Below are 24,188 nucleotides of genomic sequence, written 5' to 3' on the forward strand. Positions count from 1 at the left end.
TTTAGGGACATAGCTGTTACATAAGTATAGTACATTTGTTGCATCTAACAAGAACCTGCAGACTGTGCAGGCCTAAATGTTGATCTACAGAATTTCTATAGATTTCAGAATTGGGCTTTGCCTCTGCCATTTCATAAGCCTCCATTTCATGTTGCTTTAGGCATTCTTTTGTGGACTTGTTTGAGTGTTTATACAAGATCCTCTTAGATGGCCTTATATTCTCAAATACTTTGGTTCATTGTGGAATTCTTGGTTGAGTCTATAATTTCCTCAGGGCCTGTCTGGCCTCAAACCATAATGCGTCCTTCATGCTGCACTGTTTGGATCTCTTTTTAGTCAAAGGCTGTTTTTAGTTTTATAAATAAACAGTTAAGCTTTTGTCTCATTTGTCCAGAGCTCATTATTCATAGTATTTAATTGTGTCATCAAACATGCCCCGCCAAAGTGATCGGCATAAACTAAGTAAAAGCGCTTCTCTGCTGTTGCTCAGCTGCGTGGAGAAAAAACATGCTTATCTATACTATGAAGATAAAGTTAGAGACTCCAGTTGGAGTGCTTTGTCATAATTTGTAACTGTAGGATTTACATTGTTGATTTTTAGCAATGGAAGAAAATGTACAATGATAGAAGATTAAGCTTTAGTAGGCTCACTTTACCTATATTCGCCTTTACTTTGGATTATGATCCCATTAAATTCTTATGAAGAGATTAGTGAAGATAAGCTTAAAGGAATAGTTCACTCAATGTGAATTCTTTCATATTTTCCTCACCCTTATACAGTGAGTGGGGATTGTCAAGCTTCAAAAAAACATAATAAAAGCAGGAGTATAGCCAGGAACAAGGCTTTGGGTGTGCCATGGGTAAATAATAGAGTGTGCAACAATCAAGTACAATAAAGTGAAATACAGTCTGTAATAGAAATAGAGTCCAAGCATGTCTGGACAACATGACCAACGCAAACTAATTTGAAAGAATCCTTTGGATGTTGTTCAGTTTTTGTGTTAAATTTTTACTTCATTCATTGCAATTGCAAAGCCTTGAAGTATGCTATGGTGCTCCCTTGCATCAGAAATTGAAGTGTCTGTGTTGAGTGAAATTTTTCAATACGTTGAACACATACGGGTAAATTAGTCAATTCAAATGAAATAATACAAAAATTTTAGCTTTTCTAAAAATGTTTAAGCTTTTTCTGGCTATAATTCATCTAGTGCTTCAAACATGAACCAGCACTGTTTATGCACACCCATTCCATTGTGTCTTCTCCAAATGAAATGTATTCATGGTAATAACAGCTTTGATACAGCAATACATCTGATCATAAATGCAATGACATGATGAATTATTCAAATTGAAACGGTACAAAGATGAAAACTGATCTTTGAATTTACATTCTTCTTTGAATTTTCAATGTACAGAAAGTGTATTAAAGGTGCAGTAAGCGATTTCTGAGAAACACTGTTTAAAGTGGATCAGACCGGGCTGCGAGCACCACAACACACTGGTAGCCAATAAGCAGTAGGGCGTATACACTCATGATGGGGCAGGAGAGAGAGGGAGAAAGAGGGAGATTTGAAGTAGGGATGGGCATATTTGTCAATTTCTCATTTCGATCATCGATAGGTCTCAAAAACGTGTATTCGAGTACTCGGGGGCGGGGCATGTGCAGGGGGCGGGGCATGTCCGTCATTGAGATAATGAAAATACTGTTATGAAAATGGTTGTTGACAAATACAAACGTGACATGAAAACAGGTATATGAAAACATGAACATATAAAACAAAAAATAACTGCTAGATTATGATGCGTAAATGTCTTTGAAAAAGAAACATCTTTATAAAATGACCGTCTCAAATAACCAAATCAGTATCGAGCATTGCCTTTGAGCTGAAACTGTAAAATAATACCACCCTTCAGAGCTTGCTAGCTGGTTAATAAACTCAACCAAACGCACCCTATATCAATATTAATATGAAGATTATTATGAACCTATTACGACATAAATCAACACAAAAGGACGTGAATGCGCACGTGAACTTCAGCGTGCTAGATTTTAAAGGCTATGGTTTGAAACGGAACATTTTGAATGCGCTCTTCCCTTAACAACGCTGATACACGGACAACGAAAGCACACAGAAACAACATTTTATTAAAATCGTGTTCTCATTATAATGCTTTGACAGATTGACTCTGCACATCATGCACTTAATTTTATTATTCATGATCGAAGCGTTTACAGACATCACTGCGCGTTTTCGAACTCGTAACGAAAAACAACTTTAAATAAACTAGGTCTAGCCTACTGTTAAAAAATACGAGAACAGCACTGCTGCATTACTAATATCAATGATTCTGAGAAAGAAATAGCCTATCTAAAACGAATATGACTGTCTCTAAACCATCATGTCGAGCATGAAATATGCATTTGAGCTGAAACTGAAGAGAATGAACAACAGCCGGTATAACGGCAGCGCTTTGCTAGCTTATTAAGCTCAACCAAACGCTTCTTATATTAGATTAATCAGATAGACAACATACAAGTAATCTTACAACGTGCATCTGCAGAAAAGGACGCGAATGCGCACATGAACTTCATGCGGTAGTCTGAGTGTTCTCGCTAGTTTCTCTGTGGATCAGCTGATACACGGGGAACTAAGCACAGATCATTTACAGCATTCTATTTCCATCGTGTTCTCATTATAATGCTATGTAGGCTACGACAGATTGACGCTGCACATCTTGCACTAAACATTTAATGATCAGTGATTCCAGACATCACTGCAGTGCACGCCTCAGTTTCACTTTATTTCGCCGCTGTCTGGAGGCGCTAACCAATCAGACCTCAGGTACTGCGCAAAACGACGCAATAACCAATAAAAAAGAGACAAATATATTTTTTTAAAGTCAGGGCGATCATCGTTCTCATGATCGATGATCGCTGTCATGTTCGAGTACTCGATTACTCGACCACTGTTGCCCATCCCTAATTTGAAGTAAGACTGTAGAAAGAGAAATGGCTGAGAGAAATTACAAAAGAGAAAAGGTCAGGAATATCACTCGAAAAAGAAGGGTTAAGAGTTTTAGTACCTGTGTTAATATTAGAAAAGCTTTCTAGTGCTGGAGAGACCTAAGCGGGAAGGCCTGGAAATGGATGCAGAGGTTGCGTTGTTTCTTCTCCATACGCGAGTAACAATTTAGAAATCCTAGCTGGATGATTTTAAGGTCCAAAAAGAGGATATGACCAGGAAAAAGAGGAACTATAGTCACTCTGATTAAACCAATGCGTGTCATTTGTTCAGAGCCTGTAGATGTGGTAAAAGTTTTTAAAAATATTGTGAGAAATGAGTGTCTTCGAAAGAACTAACAACATTTAGAACATAGGGCTGTGTATCACCAAAAACCTGGCGATTCGAAATGTATCATGATACAGGATGTTAATGTGATGTATCGCAATATATTGTGATACTGTAAGAAAGGCGATATATTGTGATATTTCTTGTTTTTTTTAGGAATAGTATCTAAACAACCCGCGGCAACAGAAAAGTAAAAGTAGCCCAATTCGACTTGGCAACACTGCTAGCGAGAGAATACTGCCATCTAGCGGTCAGGTTTAAACCAAACACAAAGTCACTGATCCGAATCTTGGATGTAAACAAATTGATAAATATCGGTACAGTATTTTTTGAGAATTGATACAGTATCGCCAAACATAATATTGTGATATTTACGTGTATCAGTATTTTCTTACACCCCTGACTTGTCTTAAATGTCCTTAATTGTTCCTGCTAATTATTACATGCTCATTTGTTGGTATCAATTGTTGTCAGTTGTTGGGTATATCAGTTGTTATCAGCTGTTGGGTATATCTCTCTTATGATAAGAAATAAAAGGTAGTTAATCTTTAAAGATTATCTAGTGATGAACTTTTTTGGCACTAAAAGACATTTATTTATAAATCTCTCTGAATATGTGATGTGTCCAAAAGCAATCCTGTTTTAGTGGCTGTTTTGTGCTGTTCTCACTTCATTCTCAAATTTGACCCAATTTTTCAATATGATTTACAAACAGCTTATTGTCTTGTCACATGTTGAACCATTTGTCCTAGCGATACAGAAAAGTGCCCCAACTCTTTTGTCTTTGTCTCCACTCACATTTTAATGTTCATTCATCTCTATAATGAGTGTGCTTTTTGTCTGGTGTGGGTTGTTGTGCTTCCTCTTCCCATGATCTCACATCTTCCCTCCAACCTTTCCACAAAATCTTGAGTTTAGTTTAGTCTTCATCAGACCATTTCCCTTTCTGCCATTTATGAACACTGGATTTCCTAAAAAGTGAAACAATATAGTTTTTTACATGGGTGTGCACAATAACCAAATCTGTTCACTGGTTCACCAAAAATGCAGTTGCAAGTTGACCCCCCAAAAAAAGAAAGGTTAGTCAATTACTCACCCTCATGTCGTTCCAAACCCGTAAGACTTCCATTTATCTTCAATTATAAAGCTTGGAAACATCAGGATCTTTATTAATATAACTCTGATTGTGTTAATCAGAAAGATAAATGTCATTTACACCTAGGATGAGGTTGAGTAAATTTCATTTTAAAGTGAACTAATCCTTTAAGTTAACAAAGCTTGTGGATAGCGTTCAACATAATAAAAGGTTCCCAAAAACTGGAGTTACGTCTCTTTGGAGAGACTTGAATCATTTTGATGTAAACTTGTATGAAATGCAAAAGGGGAGTCTTGACCAATCTTCATGCTCTCTTTTCTATACACTGACAGTTCATATAGACCACCTCTGTAAAGCTCCAAAAAGCTGTGAGTTGTGTGAGTTTCACTTTCAAGTTTTCTAAAGCCTTACAATATTTTTGTTTATAGTTTTGACGTGGACATGTTTATTTCTTCATTTAACAACATCATTGGCCAGAGATTGGGTGTTTCATGTTTAAAGGTGCACACAAATTGGTCTGGCTTTTGTCTGTTAATATTTAGCTAGTCTTGGGTCGCTGTGTGTGTACATGTACTTGATCATTTTTGGGGGACAAATGTGTACTCAGAAGTGAGCTAAACAAGCTATAAAAAGTGAGCTATAAAATAAATAGTTTTTGAATTTCAGTTAGGCTAAGTATGTGGGTTATGGTTAGATTAAAACAATAGAAGTCTATGGAATGTCCTCATTTAGAAAAGTGTGTGTGTAGTGTAGTGTCCACTTTTCCACCCCCTCTATGAGATGTAAATAAAGTACATACACATAAACTTCTGTTCATTTAGTGCTGATGGTGACCTGACACAGTTGACACAGTGAGCTTTTATTTAAGCTTTTATCATAACAGGTTATACTGTGTGTAAACTTTCTGCTCACAGCCTCAATGAACTGAATACCGTTTTTGTTGAAATGAAAAAATGTAGGCTTAATAAACATTAGCATGCTTACACAAAATATTATCTGTATTATAATACATTTGTATTTAATTTATTAATAACATTTATTGAATTCATTAAATCTAAAAAATAAACCTAAAACTGCTGCCACAACACCTAAATATCTACTTAAAGTAGATATTGCTAGGGTTTAGGATGGTGGGGCACCAATGTTAAATTGGAATGAGGTTTTGGTTGAAGGACTTGAGTATTTATGTCACCCTAGAGGCCTGTTGGGCAAGTGTGTGCATGTTTTTAGCCAGAGGAACTAATAATTTGTGTGGTTGAGTCGCTAGTATTAGAGAACTGGGTTGTTCTCCGCATGCATTGTGATCTTTTCTACCTCTTATACAAGAGATAGTTTCAGCCCTCAAATTTGATTTGCCAAATCTTAAAAGGGTGATTGATTATTATTTCACTTTTTAAACTTTAGTTAGTGTGTAATGTTGCTGTTTGAGCATAAAAACATCTGCAAAGTTACAACTCTCAAAGTTTCTGTTTTCTGTTAATGAAATGGCTTTTTAAGGACTACAACAAACGGCTGGTAGGGACTAAACTAAACCCTAAAATTTACATAAACCCTGCCCCCGGGAACACGCAACAAAGGGGGTGAGGCCATGTTGAGAAGAGTTGTTGTATAGAGCACATTTGGGAGTCTGCTCAAGCTGTCGCATCCGTCTTTTCACATTGATTGGAATACAGTACTTAACGCTATTGCATTTGTGTGTCATAAAAGCAAGATGACAAGATAAGTTGTCATAACATTAAACTAAACCATACCTGTTCTATCTCCATGCAGCATATATTCTCTGGCTCTGTAAGCATTTGACAACAGTTCCCACACTAGCGATTTATAGATTATCATGACAGAATATGCTAATCAATGACTTTAAGATTAACTCCACATCAGCTACATAAATTCATCAACTAACCATTCAGGAACGTCCTGTTGCATTCTACATGTTGGCACTTCTTCTCTCCATCATTGTCTGACGGTTTGAAAATAAAAAGGCTGAACAGTTTCGGACATTTTCAGTGCATGTCTGCGTAATCGGAGCTGCTAACACAAGCTCTTGAAGCTCCACCCTCTTCTTATGCTGCTTTCCAGGCAACCCGTAACCCGTGTTTTTCCAACCTTCTACCCGTGAAAGTGCACTGGAACCGGAACGGCAGTCAAACCCGTGACTTCCCACCCGTGAACTCGTACTAGATCGATGTACTCCCAGTTAAGAGCTCTGACGTCACATAACCTGCGAAGCAACAATGGCAGCCCCTATGGACGCGGTGTTTATGAAAGTCGTATATAAAAACCAAATATAAGGTATTGCTCTAACGTTATTTATCCGCAAATGTTATGCATTATCAGCAGCTTTTCTAGTGTTAGCTAGTTTTCAGGCCATTGGGTGCAAGAATAAATGAATACCAAATACATTTCCAAATATACAAATAACGTAGAATAAAAGGTATAACAGCTTTTCTTGCCTTATGCTGCGTGTTTTTCTCCTCCGTTTCCCTCAAATAAGCAAGGAGTAAGCACCTTTGGCGATAGAAATGATTGTAAATGAGCATAAGCCCCCTACGGTTCGCCATTCTTAGTTTACATCTAGCTACCGCTCAGGCAGTTGGCGTGACTTTGCCTGGAACGCTACAAAGTAGGGGTGTGCCATATCATACCGTCCACGATAATACCGGTATAAATTTTTCCATGATAAAAAAAGTGTCATATCGCGATATCAATGATATAGCGACGCGGTGGCGTATTTATGTTCCCTAGCGCGCACAACAACAACACCTGTCAGAGTATACACGAAGAGCAGCATGTCAGCCTCCGATAACGACTTGGTTCCTAAAAAGGGAGCTACTTGGTTACAAGAGGTCAGCCCTATTGACAACTGACTAAACATTGACAACTTAAAGCTGCTATTGATGTTTGCAGCGCATATTTGACCGGAAGGGTAACATTGACAGTTATTTTCGTCAGTTACGGCCCGTTAGATCTAGCATTCTGCCTTCTTTGAATCAGACACAGAGATAAAGTAGTGCGTAAGATTACATTTATTTGAATTAATGGATTATAGCATTTATTTGGATTAATGAGAGAGAGAGAGAGAGAGAGAGATTCATACCTGTGTGGTCTGTTCAGTGTCTCTCTTAACGAAGATGTGGGTTTATTACTGAAAAATAGAGATGTAACCCCATCGTTGCTGAGAAATATAATGTAGTGATCCAGTAACTTAGCTATTTTATTGCTAAAAGTCGCGGGGCGGCGTTAATAACATGTTTCTGTGCTCATGAATGTGCAGAGCGATCTCTGCTCTCTAAATGCGAGTGATGCGCGCGTATGTGTGTGCGCTTCAATAGTCCTGTTAACATGCACACTTTTATGTCATTCCGATTAAAATCATTCCGATTGAACGATTCTGTGGACAGTTTACACAAGACGTTATCTAAACCGATCTGGTGTTGCTGTAAGAAACACCTCAGAAAAATAAATTCTTCTGTCAGCCGCAGTTGAAGTAGAAAGTGCCTGGGACAAACGCTGTCAGATGAGATGGCGTAGCCAGGCTATGTCTGTGTCATTATTCCAACATTTATCTTCATACAGGGCTCCAGACTAACTTTTTTCACTAGGAGCACAGTGGCCCCCAACTGAAAATTTTAGGGGCACAACCAGAAATTTTAGGGGCGCACACTGTAAATCAACATGCTAACCAAATCTACTAATTTCCACTGTATTACTAATAGGGATCGGTATCGTTAAGGTTTTAATGGTATTACTACTCTTACCGATACTGCTTATCGATCCGGTACTTTAACAGTATTCTTACCGGTTCTTTTTATTATACTTTATATATTTTTTATAAAAAAAAAAAAAAAACATAATTAAGAACATAATTAACATGGCTTTATAATCTGAAAAGTAAAATATCTATAGCAAAAGAAACCGCAAAGGTTGAACAAAAATATAAAACATCTATTTGTAAATGGACCAGTGTGCAGGCATTCGGAAGGTCTGCTAACATTAATATTACAGTAAAGAACAAACCTACAAAGAAATCTAATAAAGTAATGAAATGTAAAATAACACTGCATAGTTTTCACTGTATAAATTGATAGATTAATGCTTATAAAAGCTAAATTTATTAATTCAAGAGATGTGAATATTTTCTATTTGCCTTTTGTTCGATTCGAAGTAATGGCTCAATTGTCAGCAGGTTTATTAGACGCTGCCCCTTTAAGACCGATCGAATTCAGAACTAATAATATCATATTCTCCTATTTCTCCAAACTATTTACGCCCATTTAAGATATAAACTGTTAAAATAACTACTCTCCAATCCGGTCATTTTGACACCGGCAATTTGTTGTTTATTTGATGGTTTAGACGCGCACACGAAGCCTAAAATATTAAGTACAAGTCGGTCCATTTCGCAGCACACACACATAAGCCGCCTTGAAGTTGGAAACAGCGTCTCTTGCGCGGATGATTGTGCATTTAATAGCTCTTTATTATCAAACACATCCCGCAGTTTAGCAACAGTAGAGACTGCAGTTTACAACAATCACTGAATCTGACGTTTAGTTTAGGTTTAAGGAGAAATGACAGCTCAGCTGTGAAGGGAAGGATGAGCTCGACTGAACACGGCTATATGAATAGTTTTACCTCATATAATCTTTTTATAATTCTTGGAAGCCAAAAACGAAAATAAAATTAGATTAATATCACAGCACATCCCTAAAGTTTAAGCAGTCTAAACTTTTGTTTAGTTCTTGGCCATCGTCACTCATTAAAGCTGACTGTGGTGTTGTGTTCGCTGGAGCTCCACGAGAGAGAGAGAGAGAGAGAGAGAGAGAGAGAGAGAGAGAGAGAGAGCTTTCTCTCTCTTCTGGATTGCGAATGGCAAAAATGCATCACGGACATATGGTTTAATATTATCTCATATAGAAACGGCTGGCAAAGATAGAATTTGCCAGACATAACGTCTATCTATTATAATTAGTAGCGTATTTTCTTAATTTCTCCAGTACCGACAGCAGGCACATTTACTGGTCGCACATGTGCGACTGGATGTAAAATTCAGTCGCACACTCTCAAATTTTAGTCGCAAAATGCGACCATTTAGTCGCACTCTGGAGCCCTGTCATAACTTGTTACAAAATAAAAAGTTTTACACTTCAGAAATATTAGTGTATCCTTATGAAAGAAGTGTTTATATGCAGCATTTTCATTCGGACTTTCAGACTTTTAAACCGATTACAGTGCTCCGTCTAAACACACCTGAAATGAAAACAGCGGATTAATATAGAACGAGGATTCATCTGACTTGGAACTACCTGTGCATTAAACGATTTTATTGCACACCTTCCAGCCAATCAAAATCAAATATTCAGACAGACCATGGCATAAATTACATTATTGTTAAACTAAAATGTTATGTTATGGTTTTGTTTGCACTAATAAATGCAGCTGCCTACCAGCTGCAATAACCAATAAAACTTTGTTCCATAATTTTTTTTTCTATATCGTCATAAATATCGTTATCGCAAATATTCTTGAAATATCGTCCCTACTACAAAGTCGTGAGTCGTGGTTTGAAGTCGTAACTTACGGGCTCAAAAATCTGCCTGGAACGCAGCATTAAAAGGGCAGCTCCATTGCATTTAAAGAGACACACAAAAATGGAACGTTTTTGCTCACCCTCAAAAAGTGACAATTTTAACATGCTATAAAAAATTATCTGTGGGGTATTTTGAGCTAAAACTTCACGTACACACTCTGGGGACATCAGAGATGTATTTTACATCTTGTAAAAAGGGGCATAGGAAAGGGGCTAAAGTCACTCCGACACACTGTCAGTATGTGCATTAGTGTAGATGTCTTATTGTGGATTCTGCATTGACTTTCTTCTGAAATGTTTCCATTGGTGGAGCAAAAACACAAGCAACTTACATTTACATTTAGTCATTTAGCAGACGCTTTTATCCAAACGACTTACAAATGAGAGCAAAAGAAGCAACTAGAACAGTCAAGGGCAACAGTATGCAAGTGCTGTTACAAGTCTCAGTTCATCTAGCACAGAACACACAGGACAGAATTTTTTTTTTTTTTTAATAAATAAATTAGACAGACAGAAAATGAATAGAATGATAAGTGCTATTCTTGATTGGTCAGGTGCTGCTGGAAGAGATGTGTCTTTAGGTGATTTTTGAAAATGGCTACAGACTCGGCCGCACGAATTGAGATAGGCAGGTCATTCCACTAGGTGGGGGCGGTCCAGGAAAAGGTTTGTGAGAGCGATTTCATGCCTCTCTGGCACCACAAGGCGTCGTTCACTGGAAGAACGTAAGTTCCTGGTGGGTGTGTAAGTCTGAACGAGCGAGTTTAGGTATATTGGTGCAGAGCCAGTGGTTGCTTTGAAGGCGAGCCCCAGTGCCTTGAATTTGATGCGAGCAGCTATTGGCAGCCAGTGCAGACTGATGAAGAGAGGCGTGACGTGCGCTCTCTTCGGCTCGTTAAAGACCACCCTCGCCACTGCATTCTGGATCAGTTGCAAGGGTTTGATAGTGAATGCGGGAAGGCCCGCTAGAAGAGCATTACAGTAGTCCAGTCTGGAGAGAACAAGAGCTTGGACCAGGAGTTGTGTGGCATGCTCTGATAGGAAGGGTCTAATCTTCCTAATGTTGTATAACGCAAATCTGCAGGACCGGGTTGTTGCAGTAATGTGGTCAGTGAATTTTAGCTGATCATCAATCACAACTCCAAGGTTCCTGGCTGTCCTAGACGGAGTTATGGTTTATGATCCTAGCTGAATGGAGAGATTGTGATGAAGTGCTGGGTTGGCTGAGACCACAAGCAGTTCTGTCTTTGCAAGGTTGAGTTGCAGGTGATGTTCCGTCATCCAGGTAGAAATGTCTGTTAGGCAGGCAGCGATACGAACACCAACCGTGGGATCATCTGATTGAAATAAGAAGTAGAGTTGAGTGTCGTCGGCATAGCAGTGATAGGAAAAGCCATGTTTCTGAATGACAGATCCCAGTGATGACATGTAGATGGAGAAGAGAAGTGGTCCAAGCACTGAGCCCTGGGGAACTCCAGTAGCTAGATGATGTGACTTAGACACTTCACCTCTCCATGACACCCTGAAGGACCTACCTGAGAGGTAAGACTTGAACCACTGGAGAGCAGTTCCTGAGATGCCCATCTTCATGAGAGTTGACAGGAGGATCTGGTGGTTAACTGTGTCAAAAGCAGCAGACAAATCCAGTAAGATAAGTACTGTGGATTTGGAAGCCGCTCTTGCCTGTCTCAGTGCCTCCGTAACCGAGAGCAGGGCAGTCTCAGTGGAGTGGCCGCTTTTGAAGCCAGATTGGTTGATGTCCAGGAGGTTGTTCTGTTCAAGAAACGTAGAGAGCTGGTTAAACACCACTCCCTCAAGTATCTTTGCAATGAAAGGAAGAAGGGATACCGTTCTGTAGTTTTCTAAAAGTGCTGGGTTTAGAGAGGGTTTCTTAAGCAGTGGGGTTACCCGAGCCTGCTTAAATGCAGTGGGGAAGGTCCCGGTGTGAAGAGAGGTGTTGACAATGTGAGTGAGTGCAGGAGTAACAGAAGAAGAAATGGCTTGAAGGAGGTGGGTGGGGATAGGATCAAGCGGACAGGTAGTGGGATGATTGGAAAGGATGAGTTTGGAAACATCTGCTTCAGAGAGCAGAGAGAAGGAGGGGAGCGTGTGTGTAATGGTTGTAGAGATGTGCGTGTCGGTTTGTGGTGTGGAGAATTGGCTGCTGATGGAGGAGGTTTTGTTTGTGAAAAATTATGCAAAGTCATCAGCAGTAAGAGTTGACGAAGGAGGGGGCGGGGGAGGACGAAGGAGGGGGCGGGGGAGGACAAAGGAGCGAAGAGAATGTTTTGAAAAGTGCACGAGAGTCAGAGCAGTTGTTGATTTTGTTGTGGTAGTATGTATTTTTAGCAGTGGAGACATTAGTAGAGAAAGAAGCGAGAAGAGACTGATACAGGGTTAGGTCAGTAGCGTTTTTAGTTTTGTGCCACTTCCTCTCTGCCGCCCGGAATCCAGAGCGATGTTCGCGGAGAACATCAGACAGCCAGGGGGCAGAGGGGGTGGTGCGGGCTGGCCTGGATGAAAGGGGACAGAAGTTGTCTAAGTAAGATGTTAGAGTGGAGCAAAGAGTGTCAGTAGCACTGTTAGTGTCTAGTGCTGAGAACTGAGCAGGTGGAGGGAGTGAGGATGAAACCATAGTGGATAGACGGGAGGGAGAGAGCCAGCGTAGATTACGTCGAAAGGTGATCTGCGGAGGAGTGCGTGTTTTGTGTCAGGAGTCAGTAGGAGGTTAAGAGTGATGAGAAAGTGATCTGAGGTGTGCAGTGGAGTAACTAAAGTGTTTTCTGTGGAGCAGTAGCGTGTGTAGATAAGGTCCAGATGGTTACCTGATTTGTGAGTAGCTGTAGTGGATACTCGCTTAAGGTCAAATGAGGTCAGAAGAGTGGTGAAGTCTGCAGCCTGGGGTTTATCAAGGTGGATGTTGAAGTCACCGAGCAGTACCAGAGGAGTGCCATCCTCAGGGAAGTGAGAGGAAGATATCCAATTCCTCTAAGAAGTTACCCAGTTGACCTGGAGGGCGATAAATAACTACAACATGGATTTTAGCAGGATGAGTGATAGTGATTGAGTGTGATTCAAATGAGCGGTTGCCAGATAGAGATGAAATGGGCTCAAATTTCCAATCATTTGAGATGAGCAAACCAGTACCTCCACCCCTCCCAATCGGGCGAGGGGTGTGTGAAAAAGTGAAATAATTTGAGAGAGCTGCAGGAGTGGCAGTGTCTTCTGGTTTGATCCAGGTTTCAGTTAGAGCCATGAGACTGAGATGTGAATGAGTGGAAATAGATGGAATAAAGACTACTTTGTTTACAGCAGACTGGCAATTCCACAGACTAATTGGAATGGACATTAATGTAGTAGAGGAAATAGGTACACTTCGCAGATTATTAGGATTACGGCGTCTAGAATGTACGGAGCGTGACTTACGGGTGTATGGGGTAATAGTAGCGATTTGGAAGCACATAGTGAATACGGGTCAGAGAAACAAACCGATAAAAACAAGCAAAACACAAAAGTGGACAAAGTAGAAGGAAAGCTATACTCAAGTGCCTTGTCGGTATCCTTGCTCGAGTGGAGTCACACAGAGTAGAGTCGAATGGTCTTTACACTCCTCGGTCTTCACACGAGGAGGGCTTCACACAAGGGCTGCCGCGGAGTACCGCTCAATTTATACTCACATTAAGTGTCGTTATTGAATACAGCTGGCTACTCCCAGTGAAACGCGTTGAGCTCTCGCGAGGTCACGTGATTAACAAACGAGACTTCCAACAAACAAACAGCCAACTACACCACACAGACAACGTTCTGAATAACAGCTGAACTACAGATCAAATGAGAAAATGAAAACGGTACTCACAGACTAGTTGTTCTCCCTGAGGTTCGATTGCTTCTCTCTAACTCAAGTGTAAACAAAGAAAGCTCTTATACCACGCTGGCTAATGGCCACGCCCAGTGAAACGCATTGAGCTCGCGCGAGGTCACGTGATTAACAAACGAGACTTCCGAGACTTAACTTAGTTCACAACAAGTTCACACATCTGTTCTTTTGGTCCGGACCAAAAAAAAGATGCATTTAGTTCTGGTTTGCTTGGCATTCTCACTGTTATTTTAACACCTAAAGAAAAGAAAAAAAACAAGAAAAAAAATTACTAACAACTGCTTTTGTGATGTATATTTTGCAAGAGAACTTACAGAAAATCCAAAACAATAATGTGTGCTGGCTGAATGTGCTCGTATTGATTTTTTTCTTTAATAACTAAGAACTCACAAAGAGCTTATAAAAAGTGTAAAGGAGTCAGAACAGCACCAGGAATTCTTTAGTTTCACACAAATGAAGATCTGCTGCAAGAAAGGTGCTGTTCAGACCCCTGTACCGAACTGTAATGGGCAACATCGCTCCTGAGGAGAAAAACCACGTATGCTTGAGAATTCTGTCCTCACATCTTGTGACATCATATTCTGTTTTCGGTTTGTTTAGATGTCTTTGTGTTCATATTTCAGTCAAACGCACCAGTTAGTTTGGAAGCGCACCGAGACCCACCATTTCAAGATATTCTCTCATTGAATGCCTTGCCTCTCGTTGAAATGTGTTGCGAACACCATTTCAAGTTGACTTTTAAGGAATGTTTAGAAGACATATAGGATATATAGGGATATAACTATTATAACTATCCTCAAATTCCCTCTGAAGAGTCTAGCTGATATTTCCTTAAGATATAAATACTTGTGTGATTCTCAGGTTTAGACATGTTGTGTTTACAGAGCATTACTGTGCTGAACGTATCCTCATGGACTGAAGACTCAATTCAATGTGCAACTGAACTGACAGTGAATGAACAAAGACTTTTATTCATGCAACCTTTCATAGAGACTGCTGTGCCACTAATTGAACAAGGCACTGCAGGTCTATTATTCTGGTATCATAATTTTTTATATCCACCTGCCACTAAATCTCAAATGTTTGTTTAATTGGTTGGGGGGATTCCAGAAAGCAAGGTTAACTTACTGTCACTTATAACTTTAACTCCCGGTTGATTGAACCAAACCTTGCTTACTCAAGGTATGCTGGAGTTCCGGAGTAAACTCAGACAACTCAGAGTAAGTTCCTGGTTAACACACAAGACTTTCTCAACAAAGCGACGATTTGATGATTCACCATGGAAAAAGCGCGCCATTCTACTTCCTTCTTCTTTTGTTTAACTGCGATTTACATAACCTACCTAGTGCACATCGCCACCTATTTGGTGGTTGTGCATTCATTCTTTATTCACTGGGAATAAGGATTATATTGTTTGTTTGATGCTAATTCATTGAATTTAATTAAAATTTAAACATGACCTTGTTGTAATAGTGCTTTAGAATTAATATATAATGTTTTATTTTATATAACCGCAACTATAACAAATTTAGTTAAATTAATATAACTATATTAATTATATAACATGCATCTGAATACCTCTTAAGCAAACTAACCCTGGAACATGAGCTGCTCCGGAGCAGGTTATGTTCAGAGAGTGAGTTGCTATGGCTACTTGCATACCCTGAAAGTTACCTCCGTTTTTGGAACCGAAAGTTGTGGTTATCCGCTTACTTACTCTTAAACATATCCGGGTATGTGTGTCAACCTGCTTTCTGGAATACCCCCCAGATCAGTTAAAACTGCTCCACACATTTCTAATCTTTGAAGCAATAATTAAACTGCAATTGTTGGAGGTATACTTATGCATCTTTATTTAAATAGTTCACAAAGTCCCTGCCCCGAAGCTACATTTTATGTTGGAATTAGTTATATAAATGGTGTTTACTCTAAAGCCCGTATAACTCAGAGATTCTGGGGAAAAAAAAAAGGGGAAAAAATAGGTAACTATTCAGGATTGCAAGATTTTAGTGCCGGTGTTTAGGATATATCACTGGTATACGAAGAGGATTGTGAGTTAAATATAAATGTCTACGAATGTCTAACTTTGGTAGGGTCCGCGTACTAATTTGAAATCTGTAAAAATGTTTTCATGGACCTGGCTTAGATCAAATGCAATGTTCAACATGTTTTCTGTCTCTATTAATGTGCCTTTGTATTCACCACCATTATGTTGTCCAAAATATGGGCATAATATGGCAAAAAAGCAAAAAAGTCATATAAATAAAATGGATAAATAATAATCTATCCATTTGTATGATGTGCTTATTCTAAAAAGAAATCAAGTCAAATTGAACATTTTAGGGCATTTGCTGCTTAACCTTCTTTTATGCTTTTTCTTATAGACAAGTGAATGTACACAAGTAAACCAATGATTGTTATAGGAGTGAACAATTTACAGATTGTTGTAAACAGCCAGCTGTTTTTCATAAAATATACCATTCTCTCTTGTTGCATGATCTCTTTTAATGTGACGCATAAAATAGGCTTATAAAAACTTGAAACTCTGTTTATATAAATATATATATATTTACAAAAATTCAAATACGATAGGACATTAATCTTTTAGCGCCATTCACCAGAAATTTTCGAACTGCTGTGATGCATGCATTAAACAATATAATAAAATGTTGCCACAGTTACGTTTAACTATTACAAAGAAAATTTAACTTGCTATTTAGCGCTAGTCATTTGACATTTTAAAAAAGCACTACAAGTAACACAATATTATTTTGCAAAAATGTATCCACTGAAGTTTTTTCATGATGCTGGGCTGTAATAAATCCAGATCTGAAAAAAAAATCCAGTCACCTGAAAAGTTCAACGAATCATATTTTGCAGAAATGTAGCTAGAGCCATGTATTTCCAGTGACTCTTGGTTGTGACATTTTGTAATTATCCCAAAATGTTAAACCTCCAGATTCTCCTGCCAATTGCATACACTTGACATCTTTTTAATGTGCTGTAAATGCTTAAAAATTCTCTCTCTTTTTATGTGTCGTAGGTATAGCCGATGGGGACGTATGTTTGACTGTGTTTTGTGTGTATGCATGTCGACCCTGCAGATCAAACCCTGGTAAGAACTTTTGTCAACTCTCTTTTTGTCTCTTTCTCACATATAATTTGTTTTTGATTTTGTGTTAATGGATTATGTTGTTTTAATAACAGTAAAAAATATTTTGTATAGGTGAGTTATATTTAGCCACCATGGAATCAAAATTGATCATTCTTATTTTTTTATGCAATATTGTCAGCAGCCTGCAGGGCACTTACACAAGGTACTTTCGTCTGTTTTTATAAAAACCACAGCAACTACATTTTTCTAATATAAATTTCAAACATTAATAAAGACAAGTAAACATTCAGTAATAAAATGAGAACATAAACAAATTAGCAATAGCACAAATAAATGCAATTGAACAAAGTTCAGGTACAGAAATTAAAATCAAATGTAAAGTAACACTGCATAGTTTTCTTTTTATAAATAAATGCAGATTAATCCTTATTAAAATTACAAATGTTATACAGTCAAGATCAGTGAGTGATTTTCTTTGTCTTTTGTTTTTTGATTAAGATTAATGACAGACAGCATTAGGTATATTCGGCTGCTATTGCTTTAAGACCTAATGCAGGGATTTAATATACTGATACACGTGTGTTTTCTTTCTCAACTGTTTACGTTCACTTAAGACAACCAACTGTGTTTACAAGGATATTTTGTCATATTGTGTGTATTTGTGTGTTCAAGTGCAAGAAAGAGAACTCAATTCAGCATTCACGCACTATATAAGAGGCAACTTTTTGTGTGTTGTGCATCTTGGATGTGTGTACAGCACAGAAAACAGCGCCAAATTAAGTTCTCTTTTTGCATCTTCTTGCTCTTGAATGGTTTAAAAGCACATTCGAATGTGCACAAAGGAATTGATAAGCGGAATCGAAATGCACGTCTTATCGAATTCTCGGTTTATAGATATTTGGAACCGGTACTAAAATGGAATCGATGGAACAGATAAACACAACTTTTATAAATTTTGAAGCCTAAATGCAGTCACCAGAAGTAAAAAGCTTGAGGTAGGCTGTAAATGAACGAGGCCACAGCCCTACGACTTTAACGTCACCACCACTAAGATTGCAACAACTCTTTTAGGCTGTATTCACAGAAAAGTGGACGAGCGCTTTTTCAGTAAAAAAAAAAGCTGGCAGCATTTGGTTCCAAATAGCAACCGAGGGCATATATTTTTTTGCTATCACAACAGCTGCAAGAAGAGTGCTTTGTGGTACAAAATGTCAACGCTCTTGCGTTGGCTTTTAAAGTTAACGGGGTGGAGAATGCCGGTTCACAACAATGTTATACGGGGAAGAAAACAATATGGTGCTTACAATAATTTAGTCCTGGAGCTCCGGTTGGATGATGTGTGGTTTGATGTAGTGTTAATTTCGTCAGACGAGACGAGACTAAATATGTTCGTTAACGACCTTTTTTTCCGTGACGAAGACGAGACGATGACGAGACTGCACCATTGTCCAAAAACACTGACTAAGACTAAATTAACATGCATTATTGTTGACGAAAAAGGACGAGACTAAAATGTTTTACATAAAATAAAAACTAAGATAAAATCTCTCTTCATTTTCGTCTACAATCGTGTCTACTTTTTCATTATGAGATGAATATTCAGCTGTTCAAAATATTCCGAAAGAGTTCCCGCTGTTGCTGGAGTACAGGTCTCTCTCAGACTCCGTCTGTCATCTCGCGGCCGCGCGCGTGTGGTCACGTGGTTCCCGGAGCGCTCAATACCTCTAGCGCTGCGTCCGTATATTTGAATGGCTTAAGCCGCGTAAGTTACACAACAGCTTCACTTTACAGGTGTTTGCAGCAATTTTTGGTAAACCGTACAGCATAGTGTGCGTCAGCCACATTTACAGTATCATTTTATTGTGGAGTGGTAGAGATACAAAATTGTTAACATTAATATTAATGTTTTTCTTGTATTTAGCCCTCAGGTATTCCTTACTAATTAAGTCACACTTGTACTCATTGATGGTCAAATGTGATCATACACCTTAACTATTTTAAAAATAAATAGCCTATATTTTAATTCAATAATATTTATTGAATATTTTGAGGAGATCTTTTAGTACTAAATACTATTTGTACAATGCTTATGGTCCATTAATGACCACTTAAAATATTTTTCTTCTAATATTTGTATTATTTATATTACAATTAGTGTATTAATTAAGGTTAAAATAGAGAATTCCACTGCAAAGAGGCAAATTAGAGCCATTTTGTGGCTGGAAAAATAAAAAAATTCACTTGTAATGCCATTCCCCACTGGTGCCCATATGGCTCTTTAATAAATATACATGAAGTCTAGTTGCTCAAAAGATCATAACTGATCATAACTGCTTACTTATTTGGGAAATTTTGAAATGTTAATAATAGTGAATAGTAAAGAATGCAAGCAAATATAATATAACCCCAAAAAAGTGTAAAAAACTTATTTTTCCTTATATGTACAGTAGGCAATATACATATGAATTCATACTGACTCAAGATCGAAATCAATATTTGTGCCCATCGTCTCATAAGCTAATGCTGATTTTAGGCATCTATGGCAGCTGTAAATCAACCAGTTAGCTATGGTGTTGTTGCACATTATGCAGGTTATATGTACTTTATGTAACTTATTTTGCCACAAAATATATTGAGTTTTCCTTTGACTAAAGCTAGACTAAAATGACGAGACTTTTGGTCGACTAAAACTTGACTAAGATACCTTGAGTTGTCGTTTGACTAAAACTAGACTAAAATGACGAGACTTTTAGTCGACTAAAACTTGACTAACAAAAAAAGATATGTGAATGACTAAATATGACTAAAACTAACAAGGAGATTTGGCACAAGACTAAGACTAAGACTAAATTAAAAATGGGTGACAAAATTAACACTAGTTTGATGTTATGGTACAGTTTTGTGCTCATATCATATATCTCTTTGTGCTCCGACACTAGCACAATTAGTCAATCTACCGGCACCTTTTCCATTTTTCTCGTTGTTATTGAAACGAGTCAGGTCTTGCTACTCGCTTGTCATTGGTCAGCGGTCAAAAAGGCGCTTGACGTAGGGTGTTTTTTTCAGAAAATGTTTATTTTTTCTTTGAAAAAACTTGAAAAGACGCTCTGAGCTGTCAGCTTCAAAAAAGACGTTAAGTGTGAACACGCCCTTAGTTTTTATCTAAAAAACATTTTTGATGTTTTGAATATTCAAATTTAAAAGTTTGAAATGGTTGAATATTTTTCAACTGAAAATATTTTGAATAGTTTGTAAGAGTACAACTAGAAGCATAACAACTAAGGCTGTAAAAGCGGACGGAGCGTATCTGCTCGATGTGATTGTTTGAATTATGAGTGGGGTAATAATGGTGTATTTTTTTGTTTTACTTGAAAGTATCTTGAGCTTGTGTTAACCACAGACCTTATTTTTAAATTAACCAACATCTCCTTTAAAACAAACCCATTGACTCTGGGATGATAGAACCGGAAGTGCTAAAATTCTAGTTTCTGGGTTTTTGCCTACAAAAAAGTGTCATACCTGCACCACTCTATGTATAGCAAACAACGAAAATCCAATGATCCAATCAATTCCTGTTGAAATTTTTTTTTTCTTGTTCAAGTAGTCGTTTTACTTTATATTCATCACAATAGAGAAGAAAATACTATCACAACTTTCGTTTCATGCTGACTTTAAGCAGTTTAAATGATCCTTGTATATCTCTAGGTTGTTTTTAAAGAATTGGGATTGTTATAATGTAATTTTTTTTTTTCTCATCCTCTCTCTCTTTCTTTGTTCTCAGAATAGTTGACATGCCACCTGGGATGGTGTGTGTGTTCTCTTCTCTTTTCACCATACTATGTAGCTGCGTGGTCACCCAGAGCTCTGCTTCTTCCAACCATCACCCCACCTTCTTGCGCAATGATACCTACTTTGAGCACCTGGCCTTGCATCCTGACCCTGCATTGGGTCGGGTCTATTTAGGTGGCCGTGATCGGCTTTACCAGCTTTCTTCCGAACTTCAGCTTGAGGCAGAGGAAGAGACAGGCCCTGTGATAGACAGCCGTGACTGCCTGCCGCCAATTAGTGAAGCAAACTGCCCACAGGCACAATGGACCAATAACCACAACAAGCTACTACTTGTGGATCCTTACAGTCAGGAGCTCATCAGTTGTGGAAGTGTTTATCAAGGGATATGTCAGAAACGAAGTTTGGATGCAGTGGGGAAAGTGCTTTTCTCTGCAGAGAGGCCTGTGGATACGCAATACGTGGCGGCTAATGACCCCAATGTCTCTACAGTAGGACTTGTGGCACTCACAAGAGGACGTGGGAAACGACAGCCAGTGCTGTTTGTGGGGCGTGGTTATACCAACAGTCAACCCCCAATATCTACTCGAAACTTAGTTATGGAGCCTGTTTTCTCATATGAAGAAACTTCAAAGTTGGCGGTGGCTGGGAGGCTTTCTGAGTATGACCACCATTTTGTAACATCATTTACACATCGCTCGTATGTCTACTTCATGTTCTATCGGAGAGACTTAAAATCGCAGTCGAGAGAATATCGCACATATGTTTCCCGTATGTGTTTGGATGATGTTGCGTATTATTCATACGTAGAAGTTCCGTTAAGTTGCCGTTCAGCTGGAGGAAAGAATTATAACCTCCTACAAGCTCTACATGTAGGCCTGCCAAAGTTAGGTAAGACTATGGGAATAAAAAGCACAGCTGCTTCGGAACAAGAGGTCCTTTTGGGGGTGTTTTCGAGCCATTTCGCTTCCTCCAGTCGACCCAATGAAGAGTCCGCAGTATGCGTGTTTTCACTTGAGGAAGTGGATAAACGTATCAATGCAACAAGAGATCTGTGCTACACTGAAATGGGCCGTGCAGATGGACATGAAGCTGCATACATTGAGTATGAAGTCAAATCGAACTGTGCCAATCTTCCAGCGGTGAGTTTGAAAACTGGAAACCAGTAAGTTTACTGCCACATGAAACCGGTGTGAACAGCTTCCAACTTCCACTGTGACAAACTTTTTAGAGATAAAGGTTCATTGGCCTGATTTGATAATATATATATAACACTGTAAAGCCGAACATATAAAAAAAAATTCTGACTACCTGTTGACCAAATAGTTCGGTTGCACATTATTTTACTGTGTCATTGTTACAGTGTAATTATGTAATTAATTACCGAGTAATATTAATTAACTACATGTACTTACTATAGGGTTTGGGTAGGATTAGGGTTTAGTTGAGGGTTAGTTGCATGTAATTATGCATAGTTTACTGTTAATACCATGGTAAGTACATGTAACATATGTAACAAGGACACTGTGAAATAAAGTGTTATCAATAGTTCTTGTATGTCATGGATGATTCATGAAACAACATCTAAAAGTCTGCATTTTTGTTGTTGTTGTTTTTTTGTTGAGTATCATATTTGTGATGCATCAGGTTTTTATGGCCCATATAGTATGCTATAGTGTGAAAATATGGAGCTCACACTCGAGAAGGAAAATCAACTCGGATGAAATTCTGATAACTTGTAATATACATCAATGATCTTTAAAACAGTATAGCAGACAGCTTGCATAAAATGCATTTAAATATCAGTTGTCTTACTATATCCTCCTGGGACCCAGAAAAAAAAAGTTTTTTGAATTTAGTATTTTTTTATGTCATTACATTGTTTAGAGCATAAGAAACAAATGGAAAAAAAAACATTTTTGAAAAATGATATTTTATTCATATGTTATGATATGTCCTCTGTAGTTGACACCAGGACTGAGTTGTTAAAAAAATTAAATGACATGAAATTGCATGTATAGGCAAAAACAATGGGATTTATTTTTAACTCATCAATCAATTTTTAGGTTTCAGGGTTTTTTTTAAACAAACTTTATTTAAAGATGATTCTGAACTATGTTATGAAAGATATAATGAAATGCATTCATATACCATTTTACTTTATGAAATATGTGGGTAAAATGACAATACTTGGATTTTCCCATTCAATACAATGTATCTATTCACTGCATCTAATTTGCATATTAATGTGTTCTTGGTGCAACATGTAATGAAAAAAGAAGTGTAATAATGGGAGGAAAAATTGGCAACATTTTCAAAATAATATCTAATATTTCATAGGAATATTGATATGTAATTTCTTTCCCTGTTCACTTGTTATGTCTCCAAAATGCCTGATAATCATGATTTAAATCCTGGTGTCCACTATAGTGGTCATTTGTGAAATCAATGCCCTGTTCTGTAACAGAAAGTCATATTTTGATTAGAAACCCCATAAAATTTTCCTGAGATGTTGATTTATAACAAACAATTTGAAAATTAATCAGATTTAAATTATAATTAAAAAATATGATCATATTTCCATAAGAGTGCTCAACATTAATGTCAGCCATTTTTAAAGACCAAGAAGAAGTTGTTGTCCTGGTGAAACCTCCAAACATTTGGTATCCCTGCAAAGCCGCGAATGTGCTCTTTACTGGACATCCAGACTGTGACATGTGACATGTATGATGTCAGAGAAATTCACTAAAATATAATGTCCACTACAGTGGACAAAAGTGTATTCTTGGGTCCCAGGAGGATATCTCCCAGTAAAATGCCTTAAAATCAGAGCCCCTACTCTTCCCCTAGATACATTTTTCAGACAAACACATTTTACTACCAGGTGTAATCAGGGTTTTACCTAACCACTTGTAATACACTAAAATGAAACCTTGAGATTAAATATCTAGGTGGGTAACTGAAGTTGTAGTTTTAAACCTTGCAAGGTATGATCCCGGAGCCATCACAGTTGTGCCCTGGGAACATAGCACTTAACCTCGGATTACTTCAGGGGAAGCAATCCTATAATTTAATATGGCACCATTCTATGATGACATCACATTCCACCATCTCAGTTGTGTGGCCATATATAAATATTCTAAACTGGTCTATTGAAAGTATAAGGGGGTATAACAGCTGTTGTTTACTCTCACACTACCATTTAAAAGGTAAAATATAGCACACAAAAAAATAGTAATGTGATGATTTCACAATTTAAAACTATTTTCTGTTTTAATATATTTAAAAAAATATTGCAATGGCAAATCTACATTTTCAGCAAACATTAATCAGTCTTCAGTTTTACATGAAGAAATACTAAAATGCTGATTTAT

At 37.9% G+C, this 24,188-nt stretch overlaps 1 protein-coding gene across 1 annotated transcript in view; it reads left to right on the forward strand.

The window, feature by feature from the left end:
• plxnb1b (plexin b1b) overlaps positions 1–24,188 on the forward strand; it is a 73,828-nt gene that overhangs the window by 6,253 nt on the left and 43,387 nt on the right. The window contains exons 2-3 of the mRNA XM_079840994.1: positions 16,957–17,028; positions 20,810–21,956. Of these exons, the coding sequence (XP_079697120.1) occupies positions 20,820–21,956 (1,137 nt within the window). The 5' untranslated portion in view covers positions 16,957–17,028; positions 20,810–20,819. The remainder of the gene's footprint in view (positions 1–16,956; positions 17,029–20,809; positions 21,957–24,188) is intronic.

This window comes from Gobio gobio, assembly GCF_949357685.1.
Source record: "Gobio gobio genome assembly, chromosome: 17".
NCBI classification, from domain to species: domain Eukaryota; kingdom Metazoa; phylum Chordata; class Actinopteri; order Cypriniformes; family Gobionidae; genus Gobio; species Gobio gobio.